The sequence below is a fragment of the Diorhabda carinulata genome, chromosome 10 (genome assembly GCF_026250575.1).
Source record: "Diorhabda carinulata isolate Delta chromosome 10, icDioCari1.1, whole genome shotgun sequence".
NCBI classification, from domain to species: Eukaryota; Metazoa; Arthropoda; class Insecta; order Coleoptera; family Chrysomelidae; genus Diorhabda; species Diorhabda carinulata.
The window spans coordinates 8198728-8222552 of record NC_079469.1 but is presented as its reverse complement, the minus strand read 5'-3'; the positions used below and the strand labels follow the sequence as shown (position 1 = coordinate 8222552).

Below are 23825 nucleotides of genomic sequence, written 5' to 3'. Positions count from 1 at the left end.
ACTAATTTTTCAATTTTATAGTTTATAGCTTCTTCCTTCTAATTATTTCTCTTTCTATCAGTTGGTTATCATCTTTTCTTGTATTTCAGTATTTGATTCCAACATTATTTATTTAATATCATATCTGATTTTTGTTTTCAATTCTTGAGTGTTATTTTCTTTTATTGGTGCTACGAACTGCTATTGTTATTTCACATTGTCTTCTTTTGCCATTGCCATTTCATTTATTATTATCAGTGATTTTCTCCCTCTCCTTCTTTTTATTTATCAGTTTCTCTTTTTTTGTATTAATAAATTTATTTCCATCTTGACATATTTTTTCACCTATTGTCTTGTTTAAGTTTTCATTCCTTTCTTCTATTATATCTATGATTTCATCAATTTTCTCACTAATGATTGGGCTTGAAGAACTCACACAAGGTTTTTTTCAGGACTCTCGTCAGGGATCAAAGAGAGATACCTGCCACGTGTGTAAGTATTTTGGATTTCTCAAGTCTGTTTGAATAGGAGGTGGTCGTTCTTTTATTCAACTTCTACTGAAATTTCTCCTTCAAAAAGTGGTAGTCGATCTTTTTTTGAACAGAAACATATACGGAATCATTTCTAATAGTATTTCTCCTCCAAAAACACAGCTCAACCGCGTCGTTCAGACTTGGTTTCAACCCGGGCAGTCGCACCTGAGCTCTTACTCCATACACTATGGGAGACTGCGAGTGTTTTCTGTTTTTTTCCAAACTCCATCATTTCTACTGGTCTTTCTCATTCAAATAGAAGTGGTCGTTATTTTTCTTCGAATAGAAACATATACGGAATCATTTCTAATAGTATTTCCCTTTCAAAAAGCGGTGGTCTTTCTTTTTTCGTACAGAAACACGACCGTCACCATGAAGTGTAATGGGTAACACAGCTCAACCGCGTCGTTCAGACTTGGTTTCAACCCGGGCAGTCGCACCTGAGCTCTTACTACATACACTATGGAAGACTGCGAGTGTTTTCTGTTTCTTTCCAAACTCCATCATTTCTACTGGTCTTTCTCATTCAAATAGGGGTGGTCGTTATTTTTCTTTGAATAGAAACATATACGGAATCATTTCTAATAGTATTTCCCTTTCAAAAAGCGGTGGTCTTTCTTTTTTCGTACAGAAACACGACCGTCACCATGAAGTGTTATGGGTAACACAGCTCAACCGCGTCGTTCAGACTTGGTTTCAACCTGGGCAGTCGCACCTGAGCTCTTACTACATACACTATGGAAGACTGCGAGTGTTTTCTGTTTCTTTCCAAACTCCATCATTTCTACTGGTCTTTCTCATTCAAATAGGGGTGGTCGTTATTTTTCTTCGAATAGAAACATATACGGAATCATTTCTAATAGTATTTCTTCTCAAAAAAGCGGTGGTCTTTTTCTTTTTTCGTACAGAAACACGACCGTCACCATGAAGTGTTATGGGTAACACAGCTCAACCGCGTCGTTCAGACTTGGTTTCAACCCGGGCAGTCGCACCTGAGCTCTTACTCCATACACTATGGAAGACTGCGAGTGTTTTCTGTTTCTTTCCAAACTCCATCATTTCTACTGGTCTTTCTCATTCAAATAGAAGTGGTCGTTATTTTTCTTCGAATAGAAACATATACGGAATCATTTCTAATAGTATTTCCCTTTCAAAAAGCGGTGGTCTTTCTTTTTTCGTACAGAAACACGACCGTCACCATGAAGTGTAATGGGTAACACAGCTCAACCGCGTCGTTCAGACTTGGTTTCAACCCGGGCAGTCGCACCTGAGCTCTTACTACATACACTATGGAAGACTGCGAGTGTTTTCTGTTTCTTTCCAAACTCCATCATTTCTACTGGTCTTTCTCATTCAAATAGGGGTGGTCGTTATTTTTCTTTGAATAGAAACATATACGGAATCATTTCTAATAGTATTTCCCTTTCAAAAAGCGGTGGTCTTTCTTTTTTCGTACAGAAACACGACCGTCACCATGAAGTGTTATGGGTAACACAGCTCAACCGCGTCGTTCAGACTTGGTTTCAACCCGGGCAGTCGCACCTGAGCTCTTACTACATACACTATGGAAGACTGCGAGTGTTTTCTGTTTCTTTCCAAACTCCATCATTTCTACTGGTCTTTCTCATTCAAATAGGGGTGGTCGTTATTTTTCTTTGAATAGAAACATATACGGAATCATTTCTAATAGTATTTCCCTTTCAAAAAGCGGTGGTCTTTCTTTTTTCGTACAGAAACACGACCGTCACCATGAAGTGTTATGGGTAACACAGCTCAACCGCGTCGTTCAGACTTGGTTTCAACCCGGGCAGTCGCACCTGAGCTCTTACTACATACACTATGGAAGACTGCGAGTGTTTTCTGTTTCTTTCCAAACTCCATCATTTCTACTGGTCTTTCTCATTCAAATAGAAGTGGTCGTTATTTTTCTTCGAATAGAAACATATACGGAATCATTTCTAATAGTATTTCCCTTTCAAAAAGCGGTGGTCTTTCTTTTTTCGTACAGAAACACGACCGTCACCATGAAGTGTTATGGGTAACACAGCTCAACCGCGTCGTTCAGACTTGGTTTCAACCCGGGCAGTCGCACCTGAGCTCTTACTACATACACTATGGAAGACTGCGAGTGTTTTCTGTTTCTTTCCAAACTCCATCATTTCTACTGGTCTTTCTCATTCAAATAGGGGTGGTCGTTATTTTTCTTCGAATAGAAACATATACGGAATCATTTCTAATAGTATTTCCCTTTCAAAAAGCGGTGGTCTTTCTTTTTTCGTACAGAAACACGACCGTCACCATGAAGTGTTATGGGTAACACAGCTCAACCGCGTCGTTCAGACTTGGTTTCAACCCGGGCAGTCGCACCTGAGCTCTTACTACATACACTATGGAAGACTGCGAGTGTTTTCTGTTTCTTTCCAAACTCCATCATTTCTACTGGTCTTTCTCATTCAAATAGGGGTGGTCGTTATTTTTCTTTGAATAGAAACATATACGGAATCATTTCTAATAGTATTTCCCTTTCAAAAAGCGGTGGTCTTTCTTTTTTCGTACAGAAACACGACCGTCACCATGAAGTGTTATGGGTAACACAGCTCAACCGCGTCGTTCAGACTTGGTTTCAACCCGGGCAGTCGCACCTGAGCTCTTACTCCATACACTATGGAAGACTGCGAGTGTTTTCTGTTTCTTTCCAAACTCCATCATTTCTACTGGTCTTTCTCATTCAAATAGAAGTGGTCGTTATTTTTCTTCGAATAGAAACATATACGGAATCATTTCTAATAGTATTTCCCTTTCAAAAAGCGGTGGTCTTTCTTTTTTCGTACAGAAACACGACCGTCACCATGAAGTGTTATGGGTAACACAGCTCAACCGCGTCGTTCAGACTTGGTTTCAACCCGGGCAGTCGCACCTGAGCTCTTACTACATACACTATGGAAGACTGCGAGTGTTTTCTGTTTCTTTCCAAACTCCATCATTTCTACTGGTCTTTCTCATTCAAATAGGGGTGGTCGTTATTTTTCTTTGAATAGAAACATATACGGAATCATTTCTAATAGTATTTCCCTTTCAAAAAGCGGTGGTCTTTCTTTTTTCGTACAGAAACACGACCGTCACCATGAAGTGTTATGGGTAACACAGCTCAACCGCGTCGTTCAGACTTGGTTTCAACCCGGGCAGTCGCACCTGAGCTCTTACTACATACACTATGGAAGACTGCGAGTGTTTTCTGTTTCTTTCCAAACTCCATCATTTCTACTGGTCTTTCTCATTCAAATAGGGGTGGTCGTTATTTTTCTTTGAATAGAAACATATACGGAATCATTTCTAATAGTATTTCCCTTTCAAAAAGCGGTGGTCTTTCTTTTTTCGTACAGAAACACGACCGTCACCATGAAGTGTTATGGGTAACACAGCTCAACCGCGTCGTTCAGACTTGGTTTCAACCCGGGCAGTCGCACCTGAGCTCTTACTCCATACACTATGGAAGACTGCGAGTGTTTTCTGTTTCTTTCCAAACTCCATCATTTCTACTGGTCTTTCTCATTCAAATAGGGGTGGTCGTTATTTTTCTTCGAATAGAAACATATACGGAATCATTTCTAATAGTATTTCCCTTTCAAAAAGCGGTGGTCTTTCTTTTTTCGTACAGAAACACGACCGTCACCATGAAGTGTTATGGGTAACACAGCTCAACCGCGTCGTTCAGACTTGGTTTCAACCCGGGCAGTCGCACCTGAGCTCTTACTACATACACTATGGAAGACTGCGAGTGTTTTCTGTTTCTTTCCAAACTCCATCATTTCTACTGATCTTTCTCATCCAAATAGAGGTGGTCGTTCTTATTTTCAACAGAAACATACACGGAATCATTTCTCTCCGTAATCCTGAGTTAGAAAGAAGTGGTTGTTTATTTTTTTGAACTGCATCATCAACGGAATCACACTGTAGAAGACCGAGAGAGTTTCTTGTTTACAAAATTTTCCTTCATTTAAACTCGTATTTTATTCCCTACATATTTCTGCATAAAAATAAAAATCGTTTTCGATATCATGACAGTTAATTCATTATTCAGTAACGAACGGGACTTCAGTAGATCGTGGAATAGGCCTACAGGGGAAACCACGTTAAAAAAAACGCGCCGAGTATACTACCTCATTGGTGGTGCGGAAATGTATACATAAAAAACCTTTTCATCAACATTATATTATTCATGAACATCTTATAAGACTATCTTGAAGATTGAGGTTAGGTGAATGAAAAGATATGCATATTTTGAAAAAAAGTTTATTCATAAAAAACATCTTTAATTATCACTAAATAATATGTGGGCAGGAATAGTTGGTCGCAGAGACATGAGGTTTATGTATGATGGAGCTCCTCCCCACTTCCTAAATGATATAAAAAATCATCTTAATAAAGTTGCTTCTAATAGATGGATTGGATTCATTCATATTTTTGTAGATATCTTAAAAGCTTGATATATGCAACACCTGTAAACAGAAGTAACGAACTGATCGATAGAATAAACTTCCATTGTGACGCTACAAGGCAGAATCTTGGTTTGGTCTTTCAAGTTCAAAGAAATATCCTCCGTAGACTCCTAAAGTGTGTATAAGTGCAAAGTGACCACTTCGTACATTTATTATAGTTTTTTTGTCCTTATTTGACAAGTTATAGGGTAAACAACTAAATTTTTCTAGATTTAAATTTTTTTCTTATGTAAGTAGCAGTTTGTTTGAAATATGCAATTCAATTAGAGATGTTTGATTGTAATTTAATGCTTCCTGTAAGTAGTTTCAATAAAAATTGTATGATAATTTTCTGCAAAATGTCTCTTTATTGTAAACGGTTTCCTTTGCTTGTACAACTATCAAAAATCTACATATCTCCTAAATCACAAATTTCATCGAGTTTTTGTTAAAAAGTCAACCGAAAAATTCATTTTTATCTTTAGATTGCAAGGGTTATCCTTAAAAAGTTACGGATTGTTAACCATTGGATATGAGCCACCCCAGGCCATTAAAATTCATAATGTTCGATTGTATAATTTAAAAAATATACTCAAATATGAGATCTGATTTCGGAACTTTAGAAGCCCATTACTCAGAAATGAGGGATCGTATGAGAAATTTTTCTATCACAGAAATATTTTATTGCCATCTACTCACTCCCGCATTTTGTGCATCAAATCCAGTGAGAAGAGTGAATAAGTAGGAAGACTCAAAGTGGCACTGGGAAGTGACGTCTTTGGTCCAGAAATAATTCTATCCAAAGACGAAGCTTCCACCTTAAGCTCTTCGATTTCTACTAGAATAGATAAGAGTATTGAAAACCACGAAGAACGATATTTTATCATTGAAAATTGACATTGCCGCTGATGTCGAAAATAAAATTTCATTTTTAAAATCTGATATCAAGAATAAGATGACAATTTTTAACGAAACAATCAAATCGAATACAGAGAATGGATTAACAACGTTGTACGAAAAAATGAAATGGGGTTTTTGAAAATAAGATGACTATGATGGGAAATCAAATCACAAGATACTCGAGTAGAAGCCAAGAAGTTGCGAACATATAAAATCCTGCAAACTGCAAACACAACCCAAAACAAAAAAATATTGGCAATTTTATTCGAGTGAAGGCTCCAAAATTTAACGTAAAACAGTTGGAAGCAGCCGCTAGAGTTATTAGTTGATCGATAAGGAGAAAACAGTGGCTTTAAGTGCTGCCCAAATTGAAGACTTTGAACAACTAAAGAAGAGGTTGCGATATGGTCATAAACATCTATATAATATAGTAATACATAATTTTTTAGGTTTAATACATTAGGCAACCAACATTACAATTATATTACAGTTCTGTGTTGGCTGGATAACCCTGATCTGATTTATTCTGTGAAAGATGAGTGACAATTGACAAGTGACATTCGAACCAGCTTTTGTTAATACTGATTAAACTAAATTTGCTGATCCTTCGAACATTTATAAACTTCAAGGCGCTAACAATAATTTTAAATTATTCAAAATTCATCTAATTATTCATCCAATCCATATTAACAAATCAAAAATGCTAAAAGTGATGCTACTTTAAACGATGGTTCTATATTCTTCATAGGGATTCATACCTAAATGAGCTTTCTCCAAAATTTGATTATTCGGGTTGATATTTTCTTAAACTCTTATCCATCACTACATCTACATAATAATCTATAGGTTTTATAATGAAAGGAATCGTTACGAGTCCGATTCCAGTAACCAACCATTTTCTGTTAGCATTCGGTAGTTTGTGAATTTTGTGCAAACAAAAATTTGATACAGCACAAACTCTATTTATCGTTAAGCCTGGTACAACCACAGATGCCATCAATTGCCATATCAAGGTATCTGCTGTAGTATAAGTAACTTTTTTTATGTGATTTTTTTCATTCTTTGAAGTCTGAAAAAAAATAAAAATTAGAAGGAATTAATTCGTAAAAAGTACAAATATGTTCGATTTCAAGATGTGAAAAATAGAATATAGTTATAAATAAAGACAACTAGTAAAGATAACCGATAATAGAAAATTAAAAATGGTGATTAAAAATTATGAAGGAATTTAAATTACAAAATCAAAACTAATAATTTAAAAGTGTTATGCAATCAGTAAAACATAATGCTATTGATTTTTTTCTTTACAATATATTGTATCAAAAGTTGCATAAGTTTTCAAATTAAATTAACAAATTTATTTTGAATCATGAATAAATAATAAAATAGTAATCAAAAAATTCTCACTTTATAAGCAGCTATACTCTTGTCTGTTGTATCTGCTAAAACATAAAGTGTAGCAACTCCATAGGAAAAATTTACCCATTTGCTTCCAATTATTGATCTAAAAGCTTCACCAACCTCATTCGCGTAACCTTGAAGAGAAATTTTTCAATTTTGTTTTTACTAATTCTAAACACTTACCCAAGTATCTAATTGGAGTTTCTCTGTATAAATCTACAGCTCTAACATGTTCATTATTTACGTCCATATTTGGATTAGATTTTCAATTGATAACAGTAAGATAACCTCAAATAGTTTCATGTTGTAGAAGTGAAAAATGAAACTACTAGTTTTTGTATGTATGGATTTCGACAAAATACCTAGGAAAAGGATGTAAAGAATATTTAGAGTGAAAAAATTTTACATAAATAATTCGATTCGTATTTGTGATAACGATTACACAGAACTAACACAAGGCCTGTTGGTCTAGGGGTATGATTCTCGCTTCGGGTGCGAGAGGTCCCGGGTTCAAATCCCGGACAGGCCCAAATTTTTATTTGATTTACCATTCAATATTTTTTATTATGCAATTTTAATTGTTATGTCCAAACTGGAAATTTACAAAAAAGGTTACGTCAGAAAAATTTGTAGGTTTTCTAAAATTGTGCGATTGACATTTTTTTAAGTAACTTATTTGGTAGGAATTAGAATGGGCAATTCAGATAAGAACTTCCTACTTACATCACATAAACCTTGTACTGATCAAGTTCAACGACCACAAAATCGGTCTAAAAGTTTCCATAATTAGAAGTAGGTGATTTCAAAATGGAAATATTCATATTCAAAAACGTTTACTTTGTAATAATTATTTTATTTTAATTTATTTATACAAAAATCTAAAATCTCCCGCTTCTTTTCCTGCCAGTATATTTAGAATCTGCTCGTACTTCTTTGCCTTGTCGCCTCCTCCTTTCTTTCTTCTCTAAAATCCAGTTTCTTCCACTCTTTAAAGACTTTCCACGCTGTTGCTTCAACCTCTCCCTTTTAGATGTATAGGATACGCCTAAAATTAGTTTAACAAAAAATAGAATTTGTCTAATGAAAAAAACAAAAATAAATAATAGTTCAATGATTTCCGTTCTGACAACTTGCGCATAATGTATTTTAAATAAATGTTTGTATAAACCTCATTTTCAATTTTCATAAAATTTCCGAAATGAAAATTTTAATAATAAAATTTAAAAATAATGTCAGGTGTGGGGTTCGAACCCACGCTCCCTCTCGGGAACCAGAGCTTAAATCTGGCGCCTTAGACCGCTCGGCCAACCTGACTATAAGTGAATGTTGAGAAATTATATATATAAGTGACGGACAATGCTCATTTTAACAAAATATACTTTTCCTTGATTTTTTTTAATTCACATATTATTTAAAACAGATAAATATTTATCAAATCACTATAAAAATAAATAAATTTAAACACAAAAAGCAAAGTTCTCTTTGTCAGGTGTGGGGTTCGAACCCACGCTCCCTCTCGGGAACCAGAGCTTAAATCTGGCGCCTTAGACCGCTCGGCCAACCTGACGTTAACTTCGAAAGAGAAAAATCTAACCAAATTTACAGAGTACTTAACATTGCTTAATAATAAAATTTTAATAAATAGAATGCTAAAATAAATATATATATATAAACAAAATGATATGAAATTAAATCCATTAAAATATACCATAATAAAAGTTTAAAAAACCTGTTGATATCATGAAATTTGAAAAATTTATTGTAATGTAATGAAATGAAAACACTCGATTAAAAGATAGTGAAGTAAAAATTCTATAAGAAAGGAAACATCAATTAAAACGGATTAAAAATTGATATAAACCTTCTAAATTAAAATAAAAAATACTACTAGAGCACATTTAAATAAAAAACATTAATTAAAACATGATGAAATAAAAATTCTATCAGAACACAATGGACTGAATAACTTTTAGAACATAATGTAATTTAAAAGAATAGATTAAAACAAAATGAAATATAAATTTTATATTGGATTGAAACAATAGAACATAATGAAATAAAACATTTAATGAATCACAATGAAATTTAAAACAAAAACAATTGGGAGTATAAGGAAAAGAGAAAAATATTAGAATATAATGAAATAAAAAATTCAATGGAATCATTAAGAAATTAAAAAAAAACAATTAGAACATAATGAAATTAAAAATGTAAGAAAAAATCTAAACAAAATAAATTGGATAAAAATAGTAAAAGAAATATTTTTCATTTTTTAGCAAAAGTCAATTTCGTCAAATATCAAAATCTCTCAATTTCTTTCTCTAAGATTATTTTCAAAATGAAATCAAAATTATATACTTCCAAGATTATTAAAACTAGCATTTATTGAATAAACATTATTATAAGCAAGGATTATGATAATTTCCACCAATAGTGAGTCATTACAGATAACTAAAAATAATCTGTTCATTATTTCTTAGATGAATGAATTTTTTTGTTGCTTACCTTGAGAATTTTCTTCACTATCAAGTCCTTTAGGAAGGGGTACGTTACCTCCAGTCATCAATACCAAAAAATATTTTTTTGCTTTTGTACTATTAGGATAATCAACTACTACACCTCCATAAAAACCAGCTTTCATTGCTTGCGAAGTTACAAGCTCCATTTGTTCAGCATTTTCTGGATAAAATTGAAAAACAGCTCTAGCAGACCGACTCTGGAAAAATAATAAACTAATTTTTAAACATAATCTTTAAATATTTTATTTATAATTTCATCAATTACATTCCAATACATAATATGCACTGAAATTAATATATACTTTATACTTTACTGCAAATTAATTTTTATAGCAGCAATTATTTAAGCTGCATTGATTTCAATTAGAATGTCTCATATACTTATGTGTTTATACAAGAAACAATAAGCGAAAACTATTTATACTGTTTTGAAAATGTGACCAAAGGTTTTATGCTTTATCATGACAATGCACTATAGCGAATTAAAAATCTTCCTGCTTGTCCACGTCTACCTTACTTGACTGAGTTACCCTATTCCAGACATTTAGAATGCCAAGATAGAGTACACCAAAAAAGAAGTTTTCTAGAAATGTTAGAAGTTATGGATTCAACATTAGCAAAAGTGAGTTGTTAGCCAAGTGCAATTTTTTTAAGGAAATGAATTTTACTTCACTATATTTTTTGTCACACCTCCTAATCTATATCTAATAGTAAAAATATAAGCAATGTTGTGTTTTTTTTCACAATTTTAAAAAACATATATATATATATATATATATATATATATATATATATATATATATATATATATTGTATTACTCACCAGACATGCATATAGTGTGCAGAAAAATTTATATAACCTTTGCACAGGTTTGTGATGTGATTTATCAGCATTACATAACCACTGAAGAGCTGATATACTAATAGCACCATCAAATGAGCCTAACAATATAACAAAAAATTTATATAATTATAATAAATATAATAATTTATATAATTATAAATAATTTATAATTAAAATCAAAAAGTTTTCTATAAGGTAATTGGCTGGTATAGAACTCAGTATCTCTAAGTTCATGGGTGACATCATAAGGACTATTCTAATGAAGGGACTTTTATATTTCATTTAAGATCTTTCTCTTTGAGGTTCTAGTAATGGTTGTAGTAGAGGATTCTCATGTTCTTCAATTCATTCATGATATTTACTGCTATGCTTCTGAATTCCTTCTGTGATGTATGATATGCCAAGTACTTTGTGGAAGTATCATTTGATACATACCAAATTGTATTCACCATGGCACAAAGTATCTTGGATTGCGACATCTGAAGGATAGAAATACTTGATTTACTGGCACAACCCCACAGTTGTATGCCATATGTCCAAATAGAGTTTTATCACATATGAAAATCTTGTTATCTTCTTATTCTTTAACCAGCTCTACAGTCTTTTGAGGGCCTTCTCAACAATTGACTGCCAATCCTTTCTGTTCTGAGCATGGTGCCTCCAACATCGAATCCCTAGCTGGATCAGGTTCACTTCAACGCCAACCTCCAGAAATTCCATAAATGGCTCAGCACGGGTATCTATTAGAAGGCATCCATATAAAATTATGGATGACATTTTCTACTAATACAAAAATTGTTATAAATCACAATGAGAAATACTACAATTGTTGTAAAAGTTATGTACAACAAAAATTAACAAAACAAATATTGAATATCAAAATATCTGGTAATAGTAATATAAATAACTAAAATTCAGAAATGTCATTTCAAGTTTGGTTTACTCAACCTAAATATATGTATTTTATATTAATGATCATACCTGCTTTAAAAGGACAACCTTGCCCCATATCACTTAATATAACATCACCCTCAACTTCCCGTTCTATAGCTATACCTACAAAGAACAAATTTTTGTTAAACAAATAGATTTAGAACAAAGTTTAACAATCTAAAGAGCTAAATTCCAGGATTCTAGAGCAAAAAATATTTTTGGATTTTTTAGGTGTCTAAAAATCATTTGATATTTGCAGTTATCAGGAATCGCAACTAATAATATTGTGTTGTTATTTGTTATTTTTGGTCAGGAAAAATCGTAAAATTGATATTTTCAATAACTCTTTTCATTTTATTCATTTTTTTGACGCATTTAATATAAAAATGATACTCAAATTTGAAAACCAAAATTTCAAAACGTTTTTGGGCAATAAACAATGAAAAAACCATAAATTCCCCAGCTTGTCTTGAAAATCTGTATTTATATTTTTTTTAAATGTTATATTTTTTCCTGAAAGTAAATACAAAAATTAATAATTTGAAAAAGTTAATTGAATATCATAATTTAAACAATTTTTTTCTTGTAAATAAAAGTAATAATGATTTTCTTTAGGTTCTTGAACTTAGGTCTCATTTATATTTTATATGCACCAGAAGTATGAGCAAAATGAGAAAACATTATTAAAAATATCAATTTTTCTTGACCAAAATAGGGTTTGTCATATAAAAAACATGCACTTTCTAGTTTGTAATAATAGAGTCAAATTATATTTTCTCATCTAAGATAGCTTGCGATTTATCCATGCACACCCAAAAAGTGTTCAAAATTTTAGTTTTTAAACTTAGGTGCTATTTTAATTTTGAATGTACCGACAAATTAGCAAAATGAGAAAAAATATTGAGAATATTCCTTTTTCGATTTTTCATCACCTAAAATAGGGTGGACCCCACTTCCAAACATTTACGAGGTAAAGACGATGCACTTGCAGATTTGTAGTAATAGAATCATGGGTATTCCACTTAAAATTATATTTTCTTACCTAACATAGCTTGAGATATATCCATGCCAACCCAAAAATGTCCTTGATCATCTAAAACACTACCACTAAGACCTGATCCACAACCAATATCTAATAGAAAACATGACTGGTCGTCAGGTAATAATAATAATTCTATTGCTCTTTCAGACATTTGTACTTGAATATCAATAATTCGAGAACTAAAAATGATGAATATTAATTATTTTTATTTTATAATATGTTTTTTCACATACTTTTGCGTATATTTACGAGCTTCATCTTCATTGTAGAACTAAAAGAAAAGTAAAGAAAATATAATAATTTTATTTTAGCTGTAAATAAATACTTACAATCTCAGGTGGAGCCAAATGTTCCGGTCTAGACATTGTTCATAAATCTTTGTACTAAAAAAAAAGCAAATCAAAATATTTATTGAATTTTGAACATAACCTCACTAATACAGCGTGTGAGAGAAATTGACAATTAACTCCTGCCACTATTGTTTTAACTTACACTTTTTGAAAATCTGCAAAATAATCTTTTTAATCGAAACTAACACTGAAAATAGAAATAATTATTGTGTCTACTTTATAAAAAACATCTCAATAAAGAAAGTATTCTTATTAAAACTATAAGTTTTGTCTCCGCCTTCCTAACCACAATAAAATTCTTTAAGCAAATATTAAATTTCGCAAAGTAAATAATTTTATGTTGGTAGTGCACGGTAACTCTTATTATTCTCCAAAAGAAGAGATTATCTTGTTGATTCATAGTAATTGTGCAGTAACTTATTTCATTTGTTTGGTTTAATATGGAGAATACCTCTATATAAATATTGTCCCTTTTGGACTATATGGATACCTCTTGTGTGATGAATCCCTCCGCTTTGAGTTTTATTTGTTCACTCTCCAACTTGTCACAGCTTCTTTCTCCCTTTTCTCAAAGTTTACAAACATTACATGTCCTAGTTCCATACCGTGTTCATAAAACTTTTATTTTGTTGTAGCATAACATGCTGACTCTAGAACCTGGCTGATAGTCTCAGAGTTCCGATTCAATGTATCCCGCCAGTCTATCTCTTATAAGAAAGCTCAGAATTTTATAAATTGTTTTTAGGAGTGTTATTATCTATGACTGTCACGGAGCTTGGGGTCTCCCTTTTTTAGGATTGGATTAGAGTCCCATATTCCATTCTGTGGGCATATTTCCTTGACATTGATATTTTTGTAATCAGATTTTCTTCTACATTCCTCATTAAATCATATATAACGTTATCTGGTCCTGATACCTTTCTCTGTCTCTGCCGCCCAATTACTTCAAGATATTTTTCATATGATGGTGCCTCTTCCTTAGCATCTTCGTTTGTTCACTCGTTTCTTTGAAAGTTTAAAGGGATGAAGAATAACTTTAGGTATGTCACATTACCCTCCAATGCACGTTGAAAAGCTTGAAATAATAGGGGATAATAATTCTTTTTGTCTACACATGACATTTCTTCAACTTTTTTTTATGTAAGAAGCAGATACAAGAGGGTTAACCCTATTACCCTCAAGTTGTTCGAGTGGTGCATGCTGTGTGAAGGTGCCTGTCTTTGGATCGCCTATAAATCGAATTCTGTATTGAATTGAGCATTCTCAGGTTATGCTTTGGAGCTGAGTATCAAATGTACGAACAATACTCCAATGATGGACGAATCTGGGCCTTGTATAGGATCAGGTGTTTTGGAATATATACTTTTTGGTCTTGAAGAGGGCTACAAGTTGTTGAGAAGCTGCCTTAGCTAATTCTGCAGTATTTGTTGCTTCCAACCTCAAGTTTTTACTTCTTAAACCTATACGTTTTCCTTGATAAATCGTCCTGATTTTAGGTCTTTTTTGATAGAAAATTAGTTTCAAGAAACAGGTACAGGTTGACCCCTTCCGGTCAAAATTTGACATTCGGTAAAATGGGTCACTGGAAGAGCTGATGAGCACTGGTGTTAGTTTACCTCATTAGACTATAGTTCTATATATATAGGTCTTTTGATAATTGTTGAAATAAAAGAGTAATGTGGGGTGGCTTGAATATTAATCAAGTTATATACTACCTTTTGATTAGAAGTTTTCTCATAATTCTCTTTCAGCATTTGTTTTTTAATTCAATTCAAATCCCAAGAATGCACTAAGTTGGAGTTTTTGGAACCATTCGTGATATTCATATTGAACACACTACCAATATACCAACACTCACAATTACAGTATTTGACGTGCGTTTCAATAACCAAGTTATGATCTTCAGAGACTGAAAGTTGTGTGTTCAGTACCCTTGTATGAAGTAAAGCACCATCCCTCCATCCAAAAATTTCAACTGCTTGTTTATAACAAATATAAGCAAGTTATTTTAAGAAGACTTCGCGACTGATTTACAATCCAATGTTTTCACCAGAAGTTTGAAATGGTTTAATACCTTCAATTATGTTTATGTTTAGTGGTGAGAAATTCACTTTTATACTTATTTTATTAAGTCAATTTATGATTCTAATGTATAAAAATATTTACAAATTAAAATAAATAATATTTACATTTCTTAATACAATTTGTACTTAATTTTAAATTATTAAAATAAAAACATCAGCTGAGGAGTGCTGTCAGCGCATCAAAAAATCTTGTCCTATCTTTTGTATGAATTTCAAAATCTGAAATAAAAAATATAAAAAGGCATGAAAATTTTTTACTTAGAAAAGAGAACGAGGCTTATTTTTTTACTAAATTTATGTAGAATAATTTTAGATAACGATTTAGTTTTTTCCAAAAGTTTATAGAATCAAATGGGAATACGCATACAGCAAACACAATATTTGTTCAATAAAAAAATCATTAAACCATACTGGCTTTTGATTCAAAAGTTGTACAACTATCGCTTGTCGACTCCATGTCCATAGCCATGTATTGAAGTGCACATTCACACAACTAAACAGTCTATGCCTTATTCAGATCAGTTATTTGTCGACGTTACTTTTAGTAAGATATTCGTTGCCTTTTACTCTTTTCAACTTCGGAATGGAGGAGAGCAGAGCTCTTTGATTAATCGTTTTGTACTTCTTAATAAGGAATGCAGACTGATCGAGATCTCATCAACAATTAATTGTTTGTATGCGCACCCCAAATAGTTGATCCCATTGATTTCGACTCACTAGTTGGGTATACAGCCTATTCTTGATATGTTTTTAAAAAATATTTTTTTTTATTGATATTAGTAGTCATAGATCAAATTGTTCGTAGTTACACACACAACTCATTTTCGTGCAATGCATATTGGGGATCCCATGGGACCCGAAATTCTAGCCATCTGCTCCCCATTTGATAAATATCATGGATCTATCACAAATGAGGACTTCTGTTCACCATTTAGCGTGCTACTAGCGAGTGTGTATTAAAAACTGTTGAAAATTTATTAAAAACTGGAGACATTCATAAAACAAACAAAAACTTACAAGATGTGTCAATAAAGTCACAGGATGAATCACAATTTATACGTTCAGCCGCTTGTTCGAAGGCTTTTCCAAAAAAACTGAAAACAAAAAAATTAATAAACAATAATTGACATTCTGGAAAAAAAAGTATTTGAAAGTTTAGACCACATGCCTTGAGGAATAAAAAACTCTTCCTTCAATAACTCAACAACTTGATGGATATCTGAAATCTAGATAGGATTTATCTTATGATTTATTACTTCTGAATCAACACTGTCAAGAGTTTTGTGATAAAGGTGTGGAAAATTTAAAACTATTTTGTAGTTCACCACAGTGTTTGGAAGAAGTAAAAATAACATTATTACAACTGAAATAATTGATGTTAAGATTGAGGATCAATTTTGTTATGAACTCGTCCACGACATAGATCCTGAAGCCGGTCCTGTTCTATTATACTAATAGAATATAAAGTTTGGCGGATGCGGTGGGCAATTTCCAGAAGAATGTCTATTTACATGATTTTTTTTATATGAAGGCAATTTATTTATATTGTTTTTTATAATTTATTTACAGTATGACGCGATAGAACCGAGGCCTTTTTATTTGATTAAATTAATTAAATGAATATAAACGAGTCTCTAACAAAGGTGATAGACAGTAAATGATTGGATGCTATAGTGAACAGATAAGAATAGTAAAAAGTACAAGGTGAATTTAAATAAATTATATATGTTAGTGAATAGTTAAGTCTTAGTGGATCATTTAGTGTATCTAGTATAAGTGTAAAGTAATTTTGAAAAAACATTACCATTTGTGAGGGAAATGTATGAAATGGAATGAAAACCAAGAGTTGAAAAAGATATTACATAATTACATGGAAACTGTTCCTTATCAGAAACATAGAGCTGTAGCACTATCAGAAGTGGAAATAGAAGGTGTAATGAAATGTATTCTTCGATTTGTATATAAAATATGATTTAAATTCTATTATGTAACACGCAAACTTACTTTTTTGGAGAATTTTCACAGAGCGGAGGTATTCCAAGTAATATGCAGGTTCCTGTTTCCAAATTTTTGGGCGCAGAAATTATAAGAGGTAGAGTAGCTGCCTTCCTATTTCTGGACATAGCGACATATGCTCTAAGAAGAAAATGTGCTAACATCAGCAAAATATGTAGATGTGAAAACATATACCAGTTGGGGCATCCCTTCAAAAAAGTAAGAATGTCTTAGAATCTTTTAATATACAGTGTACATGTAAACATGCCAAGCCATAAGATACATCAAGGAGCAATTAAAATTTTATATTTCCCACATTGGCAATGTACAGTCTTCAGTGATATGAACAATTTGTGTTCTGTTTAATTGAACAACCCTTATATTTTTATAATTTTCTATTACATAGCGATTAACAGCCAATATTGATGATTATTGTGAAGAAATTAGCAAAAAACATTACAAAAAATACAAAATTTACCTCTTGTATAATAAAGTACACGAAAGGGCCTGCAGTTATTATTTGTTTCATATCTAACGCACTTTGGACAGTCTTAAAAATAGTTTTTGAAATATCTTTAGCTCTGTCTATTGCATCATTGAGAATTTCTCGTTTTGTTCTTGAAAGACAGTCTAAAGCCAAATTAAACAATTCACTTGGTTTTTTATCCATAGGCTGAAAATTAAAACTAAAAGTAAGTATATAATGTGTAGAATATCTGCTGAATATTTCAATACATAGAAAATATATGGACCTTTGATACTGTTACCATTGATTTAGTAACAAATCTACATTAAATACTTACTGATGATTCAAGTATTGCAAGTAAAGCGAACACAATATCTGAAGCACAATATTTATTCCTGTATCCATACTGAAGAACAAATGAGGCGTACACAATGTCTTGAAGGCCGTACTTTTCTGAGAGTTTTTCTAGTGAAGGTCGAAATTCTTTCCTAAGTTGTAAGTCCATACTATGAAACGATTGTTTACTCTGAATTAATGGAAATCTAAAATATATAATCCATATTGATATTAAAGTAGAAAAATAATTTTAATAAATTAAAGACAGGCAATGTACTATCATTTTGATTATTAGACACCTTACCCCATATCTGCTAACAACTCGTGCAACTTTTTGTCTCCTTTCAATGACCAAAGCTTCATTTTGACAGCTGGGAACATGGAATATTTTAAGCTACTCTCAACAGACCAATGCCTATACAGAGTAAGCCTTAAATCATTCTCAAAAGAAATTTTAAGTGATGTCATAACGTCAGTATCATTAGTCTTGTTTTGTAAACGAGTTGCATGGGCTTGCAAGGGACCTATTTCTAAAGTATAATGAGTGTTTTCTATTTTTCCTAAGAGCATTTGTTCTGTTAAAGCTACTATGGCCAGCCAGAGTAGATCTTTGTCGTCTTTATTGAGTTTCCAAGCCAACTCAAAGATTCTTATAGCACTCTAAAAACAAAAACAAATCAATATGAGTGAAAAAAATGGTAAGATTATGAATACAAAGGTATCAGTAATTTCAATTGTAGAGATTTGTAAAAAATGTCATAGATAATTGCGAAGTTTTTTTTGCTAAAACAACTTAATTATTCTAATTCTAAATATTAATAAAAAAATCTAATAAGGTGATAATTTTTATATGTGAAAAACAAGTACAAGAGGGTAAAGTCTATTACAGTCAAGTAACTGAGCTTGTGTAGGTTGTAGTGTTCGGGAAAGATGTATCTTGGTAGCTGATGCCACAGGCTTGCACTTCTCCAGCTATTATTTTACTTCAAAATCAAAATATAAATGGAATTATTTGAAAAATGTAGTCAAAAGAAGTGTTAAAAAAAATGAATGTAGTAAAGAATGCAGTTTTATAGAGGGAAAATATGATTTCATATGGAAAAGTTCAAGAACAGATGAAACAATGTGTTTTTTATTATAGAATATTTAAATTTAAACTTACTGCCCGGGCATGATATGTAAACTGACTATACTCAAACATTAGTTTATCACGATTGTCTTCCCACAGTCTTTTTTCTCTTCTTTTTATCAACTCTTCTTCATCTAACCTTCTTCTTTTTGCCGCCCTTGTTTCACCATCACTATCATCAATTTCTTCATCACCTTCATCGTCAGACTACAATATTACATTGAATGTAAATGTAAAATAATTTCTTCTTTGAAACTTTGACTTTTATTCATATTAGATTAACAAACTTTTTTAATAAAGTCACTCATAAATAATAGTTCTGTGTTCATTTACTGAGGGTATACTTACCTCTTCTCTAAATACGTCATGAAAGTCTGGAACTGCAACATCCTCCTCTGGTGTTGAAAGTAACCTAACCTGACCATTACTGTAAATATTACATAAATCTGTAGGTCTATGACTATCCAAAATAAAAAATGTGATATCTTCCTCAGCTTCTAATTCTTCAACTATATCTATAGTACCTCCACAGTTTAATAAAACGAAATATTTAACGTCATTGCAGTTTTCCCTATAAGCCAGTTTGAGATCTTCTTTTCCTTTTACTACAGCTAATGAATATAAAATATGCTTATACCTTAATAAAGATTGGAGTATTTTACATGCACATATACTATCAATATCGTAATGTACCATAAGAAAAATTCTCTAAAAATGAAAAATGTTTTTCAGTTTCAATGAAAATTAAATGATAATTAAATAACTTTTAGCTGAAGAATATACCTTTCCCGATAAAAATTCATAAAAATCGTTTTTTATATCATCCACATACATTGTAAATATATACAGAAATTCAGTTAAACTAACATTATAACCTCTTTTAAGTAACCGCCAAAACAGATGTCCAACTTCAAACATCTGTTCAAACTTCAGCTGAAGGAAAATTTTGCCAACTTTTCATAGATAATTAAAAATCCCCTAAAATGTATGGAGATTGATCTATGTTTTGAGTGGTGACATAACGTGAAAGAAATCCATAATAATAAATTTTTAAAATGAGTTTAGGACTTAATAAACTGTTTTCTATTGCAAGGACAGGTAAAAATTATATTTTGTCGTTACTAAGATGATTCAGTTTGTAAATTACTATTATTTCAAAATAAAGTATTGTCATAACCTATGATCCCTTCAGTAAGTCATACTATTTAATTATAGGTTCTAAATATATGAGACCAGGGATACAATTTGTAGGTAAACGATCTGCTTCTAGTGGCTCAAAAGATGGATATTTCTACGTTAATGATAAAGAACCTAGTATGGAATTTGGAGATATTACAGGTAAGTAGTTCACCATCTTTTTTCATACATATTTAATTTTTAAATTTAAGATCGTGCTGCTCAGACATTGTTCTTCACCGAATTAATTAGAGGTTTTGGCGTCACATTGGCACATATTTTCAAAGAACCTGCAACTATTAATTATCCATTTGAAAAAGGACCACTTAGTCCCAGATTTAGAGGAGAGCATGCTCTAAGAAGGTATCCTTCTGGTGAAGAGCGTTGCATTGCTTGTAAATTATGTGAAGCTATTTGCCCTGCACAGGTAAATTAATAATAGAAATTTCGAGATAATTAAAAGAATCACTTTTTTTTTTTCTAGGCTATCACTATAGAAGCTGAAGAGCGTGCTGATGGGTCTAGACGAACAACAAGATATGATATTGATATGACGAAATGCATCTACTGTGGTTTTTGTCAAGAAGCTTGCCCAGTAGATGCTATAGTAGAGGGTCCAAATTTTGAATTCTCAACTGAAACACATGAAGAACTACTTTACAACAAAGAAAAGCTATTGAACAATGGAGATAAATGGGAATCAGAAATTGCTGCTAATATCCATGCAGATCATTTATATCGTTAAGAAATTGTATAGCAGTTTAGAAAAAGTTGATAATAAATATGTATTGTAGGTTTTTGTCCTGATATTTACTTTTAAACATCATCAATGGCATATCATTTTTGATAAACTTAAGGTTTGGTATGAAACTGATAACAATTTTTTCTATTTTTTTGGTACCACCCAAGTAATAATAAAATATATGAGATCTTGTAAACTGGTACAAATTTTCAAGAGGATTTACAAAAATTATCTACAGCCCATAGAATTATTAAAAAAGCACAAATACTATGAACAAAGCATAATAATTTTGAATCCAGAACTAAAATGCACTACCAACACAAAATTATTTATTTTTGTGTTATTTTTAAACCTGAAACTATGCTAGCAGACTCACCCAAAAAAGTTATTTTTAATGGAAAAACTTTTTTTATTAACATTCAGTTGTAGTTATATTTACAAACTTGATATTAGCTCTTGGCACTTAGCACCCTTGCCACATATTACTCCATTAAGCTTATTTATGGGTTATTTAATGCATACATCTCGGTAAAGAACTATCTAGTTTATTACATATATTTTTCATTTGCAGCTAACACATCAATTGTATGGCTCTGTAAACTCTTCTGATGCTTGTAGTATAACCAAAAGCATTTATTTTTTCTTACCTGACCCTTATTCATAATCAGATAGTTTCTCCCAAATCTCTAATTCAAAATTAAGTTAAATGAAAACAGTTTCCAACTGTTCGACTCGGGAAACTAGCCCGATCAAGCAACTTTGGGTCAATAATGGAACCAGCAGTTTATAGACCATAGTTGACGTTGAAAGAAAATCTTTGCAATATTAAAATTAGACTTCAATGAAAAAGAGTATCAGTATATAACAACACCTACGAGATAATTGTAGCTGCAAATTCTCTTCATAAATTACTAATAAATAAAACATGTCTGGATACCAAAAAGCCGATAGAATTAATTGTAGAACTATCAACAGAACTACTGGAATCAGTTAAAATAACATATAAGCGTAAATATGAAAAACCTTTTTAATTTTATAAAGAAAACATTGAGATTGATTAATTAACGATTAATGAGAAGCAATAAATACGAGGCGGCTGAATTTGGATATTGGAGAGTTAGTCGAAGCAAAATAGAAAGATATAGTGTAAAAAATGGGGCTCAAACTTAAAAACATAATAAAAATATTTTCCAGAAAATTCAATCCTTTATCAATAGATGCCTCCGAGTAATGTGAAAGATTTATCGAGAAATAACTGCAACAGATAAACTCAATATGAAAAGAGATTACAGAAATAGAAAAATCAGATGGAAATTGAGAGCAGTTATTAAAAAAATTGGACATAACCCAAAAAACGATGCATTAGGATACCGACCTCATCATTTTGCCACAATTGATCAAATGCCCTTTGTTCCCCTAGGAGCTTTATGATAATTATAGTCTAAAACTGTGATTTCCAAAGTGTTCCAGGTAGACTATCATATATGTATATGTAAATAAAAAAAATGTTTACAAGCACCAGGGAAAAGGTAATAGTTTCTTAAAATTATATGAATTATTGGAATTTCTTTAAATATATGCCCTATTAAAAATTCAATGTTGTAAATGATACAAAGGGTTAAGTGCTAATTAAAAGTAAGGTTTTATGTGGCTTTATTCCCAAAATATAAAAAAAATAGAAACTACACAGAAATTTATGTACAACTTTTGTTACAAGAACTTTGAAAACTGAAATATAAAATTTCTTAATACTTTAATAACAGATCTAGTACCAATATATTAAATTAATATGTGAAATATTTACATCCATTTAATGAATAAAATATATTTTAGAAACTATACTGAAGTTAAACCACATTTCTAAATAAATTATAGAAAAAGAAATTTTGAAATCAAAAACAAATGAACAGTTCAACAAAACACTCAGTCTTCATAGTTACACAACTCTTCGAACTTCAAAGAACCTCTTTAGATAGTAGATTTGTCCTATTGTCATAGCAATAAGAATTACAGCTTCAAAGAATGACCACAAAACTACTCTAGAATTTGTACTTTCATTGATACTTCTATGAATTCTATCTCTAAGTTGCATGTACTCTTGTTCTTGTTTTACCCCAGACAATGAATCTAAAAAAAAGAAAAGGCAAAACGTCAATTTTATCTATCTTTAGAATCAAAAAATATACCATTAAGTAATTCACATAAATTTACAGTATATAAAACTCACTTGTGAGTTCTTTAATCATTTCTTCTAATTTATTAGCATTTTCTCCTTCTGGATGCTCTTCCCCCTTTGGAGATTCCCCAATGGCCATATTAAACATCACCACCTTGGGAGTCATAGTAGACATTTTATTTGAAAAGCAATAAGTATAAGTACCAGAAGTATGGGCAGCAAATGTGTATTTTCCTGAAGATTCCCTTTCTCCTTGATATATAAGATTACTCTTTGGATCTAGAATACGAACATCTATATCGAGAAATCCACCTTCGGCTATTTCAAATGTGAGTCCTAAAAAAACATCAAGATTCAAATAACACAGGCAATTTGAAAAGTATCTATAAAATATGTACCCATTTTTGTGCCAGCTTCAACTTTGTCAAAGAAACATTCTTCTGCGTGTGCATCTACTGTAATAAAATAAGCCAAACTTTGATTGATATATAGGCATATTATTGAAATAAGGCAACAAAACGTATTCATTATTATTTTTCTGATATAAAAACGGAAAGTATCAGCCACGTAACCTCACCTATACGTTAAAACAGAAAGTTGACAAATAATGATACCGTAAAAAAGAAGAAAGTAACCAGGACTTTCACCTTAAAATACTTAATGCACTAATTTTTACACGTACTAAGCAAGTAAAGAAAATGAAGTTTATTAAATTAACCATAAATGTTTACCACAAACTACG

The 23825-nt window shown here is 31.6% G+C and overlaps 5 protein-coding genes and 3 non-coding genes across 11 annotated transcripts; 2 read left to right on the top strand and 6 right to left on the bottom strand.

Moving 5' to 3' along the window:
- Window positions 1-4789: 4789 nt before the first annotated feature.
- On the bottom strand, window positions 4790-7660 carry LOC130898497 (mitochondrial fission process protein 1). 3 transcript variants are annotated; one of them, XM_057807850.1, is made up of 4 exons: window positions 7475-7660; window positions 7298-7425; window positions 6649-6959; window positions 4790-6593 (listed from the first exon to the last, which is right to left on the bottom strand). In XM_057807850.1, the coding sequence occupies exons 1-3, from the start codon at window positions 7539-7541 to the stop codon at window positions 6675-6677; spliced, it is 480 nt and encodes a 159-aa protein (XP_057663833.1). In that variant the 5' UTR covers window positions 7542-7660; the 3' UTR covers window positions 4790-6593; window positions 6649-6674. The 3 variants fall into 3 exon arrangements, with proteins under 3 accessions (XP_057663833.1, XP_057663835.1, XP_057663834.1); XM_057807852.1 differs by having other exon boundaries at window positions 4790-4909; window positions 7475-7658; XM_057807851.1 differs by having other exon boundaries at window positions 4790-5011; window positions 7475-7657.
- An 88-nt stretch (window positions 7661-7748) lies between these two features.
- Window positions 7749-7820, top strand: Trnap-cgg (transfer RNA proline (anticodon CGG)). The gene has a single exon. It is a non-coding gene; the product is annotated as a tRNA-Pro (tRNA).
- Window positions 7821-8123: 303 nt separating this feature from the next.
- Window positions 8124-13257, bottom strand: LOC130898510 (probable 18S rRNA (guanine-N(7))-methyltransferase). 2 transcript variants are annotated; one of them, XM_057807869.1, is made up of 8 exons: window positions 13122-13257; window positions 12959-13012; window positions 12863-12900; window positions 12630-12808; window positions 11636-11710; window positions 10634-10752; window positions 9797-10007; window positions 8124-8336 (listed from the first exon to the last, which is right to left on the bottom strand). In XM_057807869.1, the coding sequence occupies exons 2-8, from the start codon at window positions 12992-12994 to the stop codon at window positions 8170-8172; spliced, it is 825 nt and encodes a 274-aa protein (XP_057663852.1). In that variant the 5' UTR covers window positions 12995-13012; window positions 13122-13257; the 3' UTR covers window positions 8124-8169. The 2 variants fall into 2 exon arrangements, with proteins under 2 accessions (XP_057663852.1, XP_057663851.1); XM_057807868.1 differs by lacking the exon at window positions 13122-13257 and having other exon boundaries at window positions 12959-13079.
- Trnal-uaa (transfer RNA leucine (anticodon UAA)) lies at window positions 8522-8605 on the bottom strand. The gene has a single exon. It is a non-coding gene; the product is annotated as a tRNA-Leu (tRNA).
- Trnal-uaa (transfer RNA leucine (anticodon UAA)) lies at window positions 8775-8858 on the bottom strand. The gene has a single exon. It is a non-coding gene; the product is annotated as a tRNA-Leu (tRNA).
- Window positions 13258-15085: 1828 nt separating the features above from the next.
- Window positions 15086-19909, bottom strand: LOC130898424 (cell division control protein 45 homolog). The gene is made up of 9 exons (XM_057807715.1): window positions 19773-19909; window positions 19338-19697; window positions 19023-19196; window positions 18165-18520; window positions 17862-18066; window positions 17537-17731; window positions 17068-17267; window positions 16081-16157; window positions 15086-15282 (listed from the first exon to the last, which is right to left on the bottom strand). Exons 1-9 carry the CDS (start codon window positions 19905-19907, stop codon window positions 15218-15220), a joined length of 1767 nt encoding a protein of 588 aa, XP_057663698.1. The 5' UTR covers window positions 19908-19909; the 3' UTR covers window positions 15086-15217.
- Window positions 19910-19954: 45 nt separating this feature from the next.
- LOC130898425 (NADH dehydrogenase (ubiquinone) 23 kDa subunit) lies at window positions 19955-20964 on the top strand. The gene is made up of 4 exons (XM_057807716.1): window positions 19955-20087; window positions 20205-20327; window positions 20378-20592; window positions 20650-20964. Exons 1-4 carry the CDS (start codon window positions 20045-20047, stop codon window positions 20908-20910), a joined length of 642 nt encoding a protein of 213 aa, XP_057663699.1. The 5' UTR covers window positions 19955-20044; the 3' UTR covers window positions 20911-20964.
- Window positions 20965-22543: 1579 nt separating this feature from the next.
- LOC130898460 (transmembrane emp24 domain-containing protein 2) lies at window positions 22544-23695 on the bottom strand. Its single transcript, XM_057807794.1, has 3 exons — window positions 23482-23695; window positions 23135-23419; window positions 22544-23034 (listed from the first exon to the last, which is right to left on the bottom strand). Exons 1-3 carry the CDS (start codon window positions 23609-23611, stop codon window positions 22844-22846), a joined length of 606 nt encoding a protein of 201 aa, XP_057663777.1. The 5' UTR covers window positions 23612-23695; the 3' UTR covers window positions 22544-22843.
- Window positions 23696-23825: the final 130 nt, after the last annotated feature.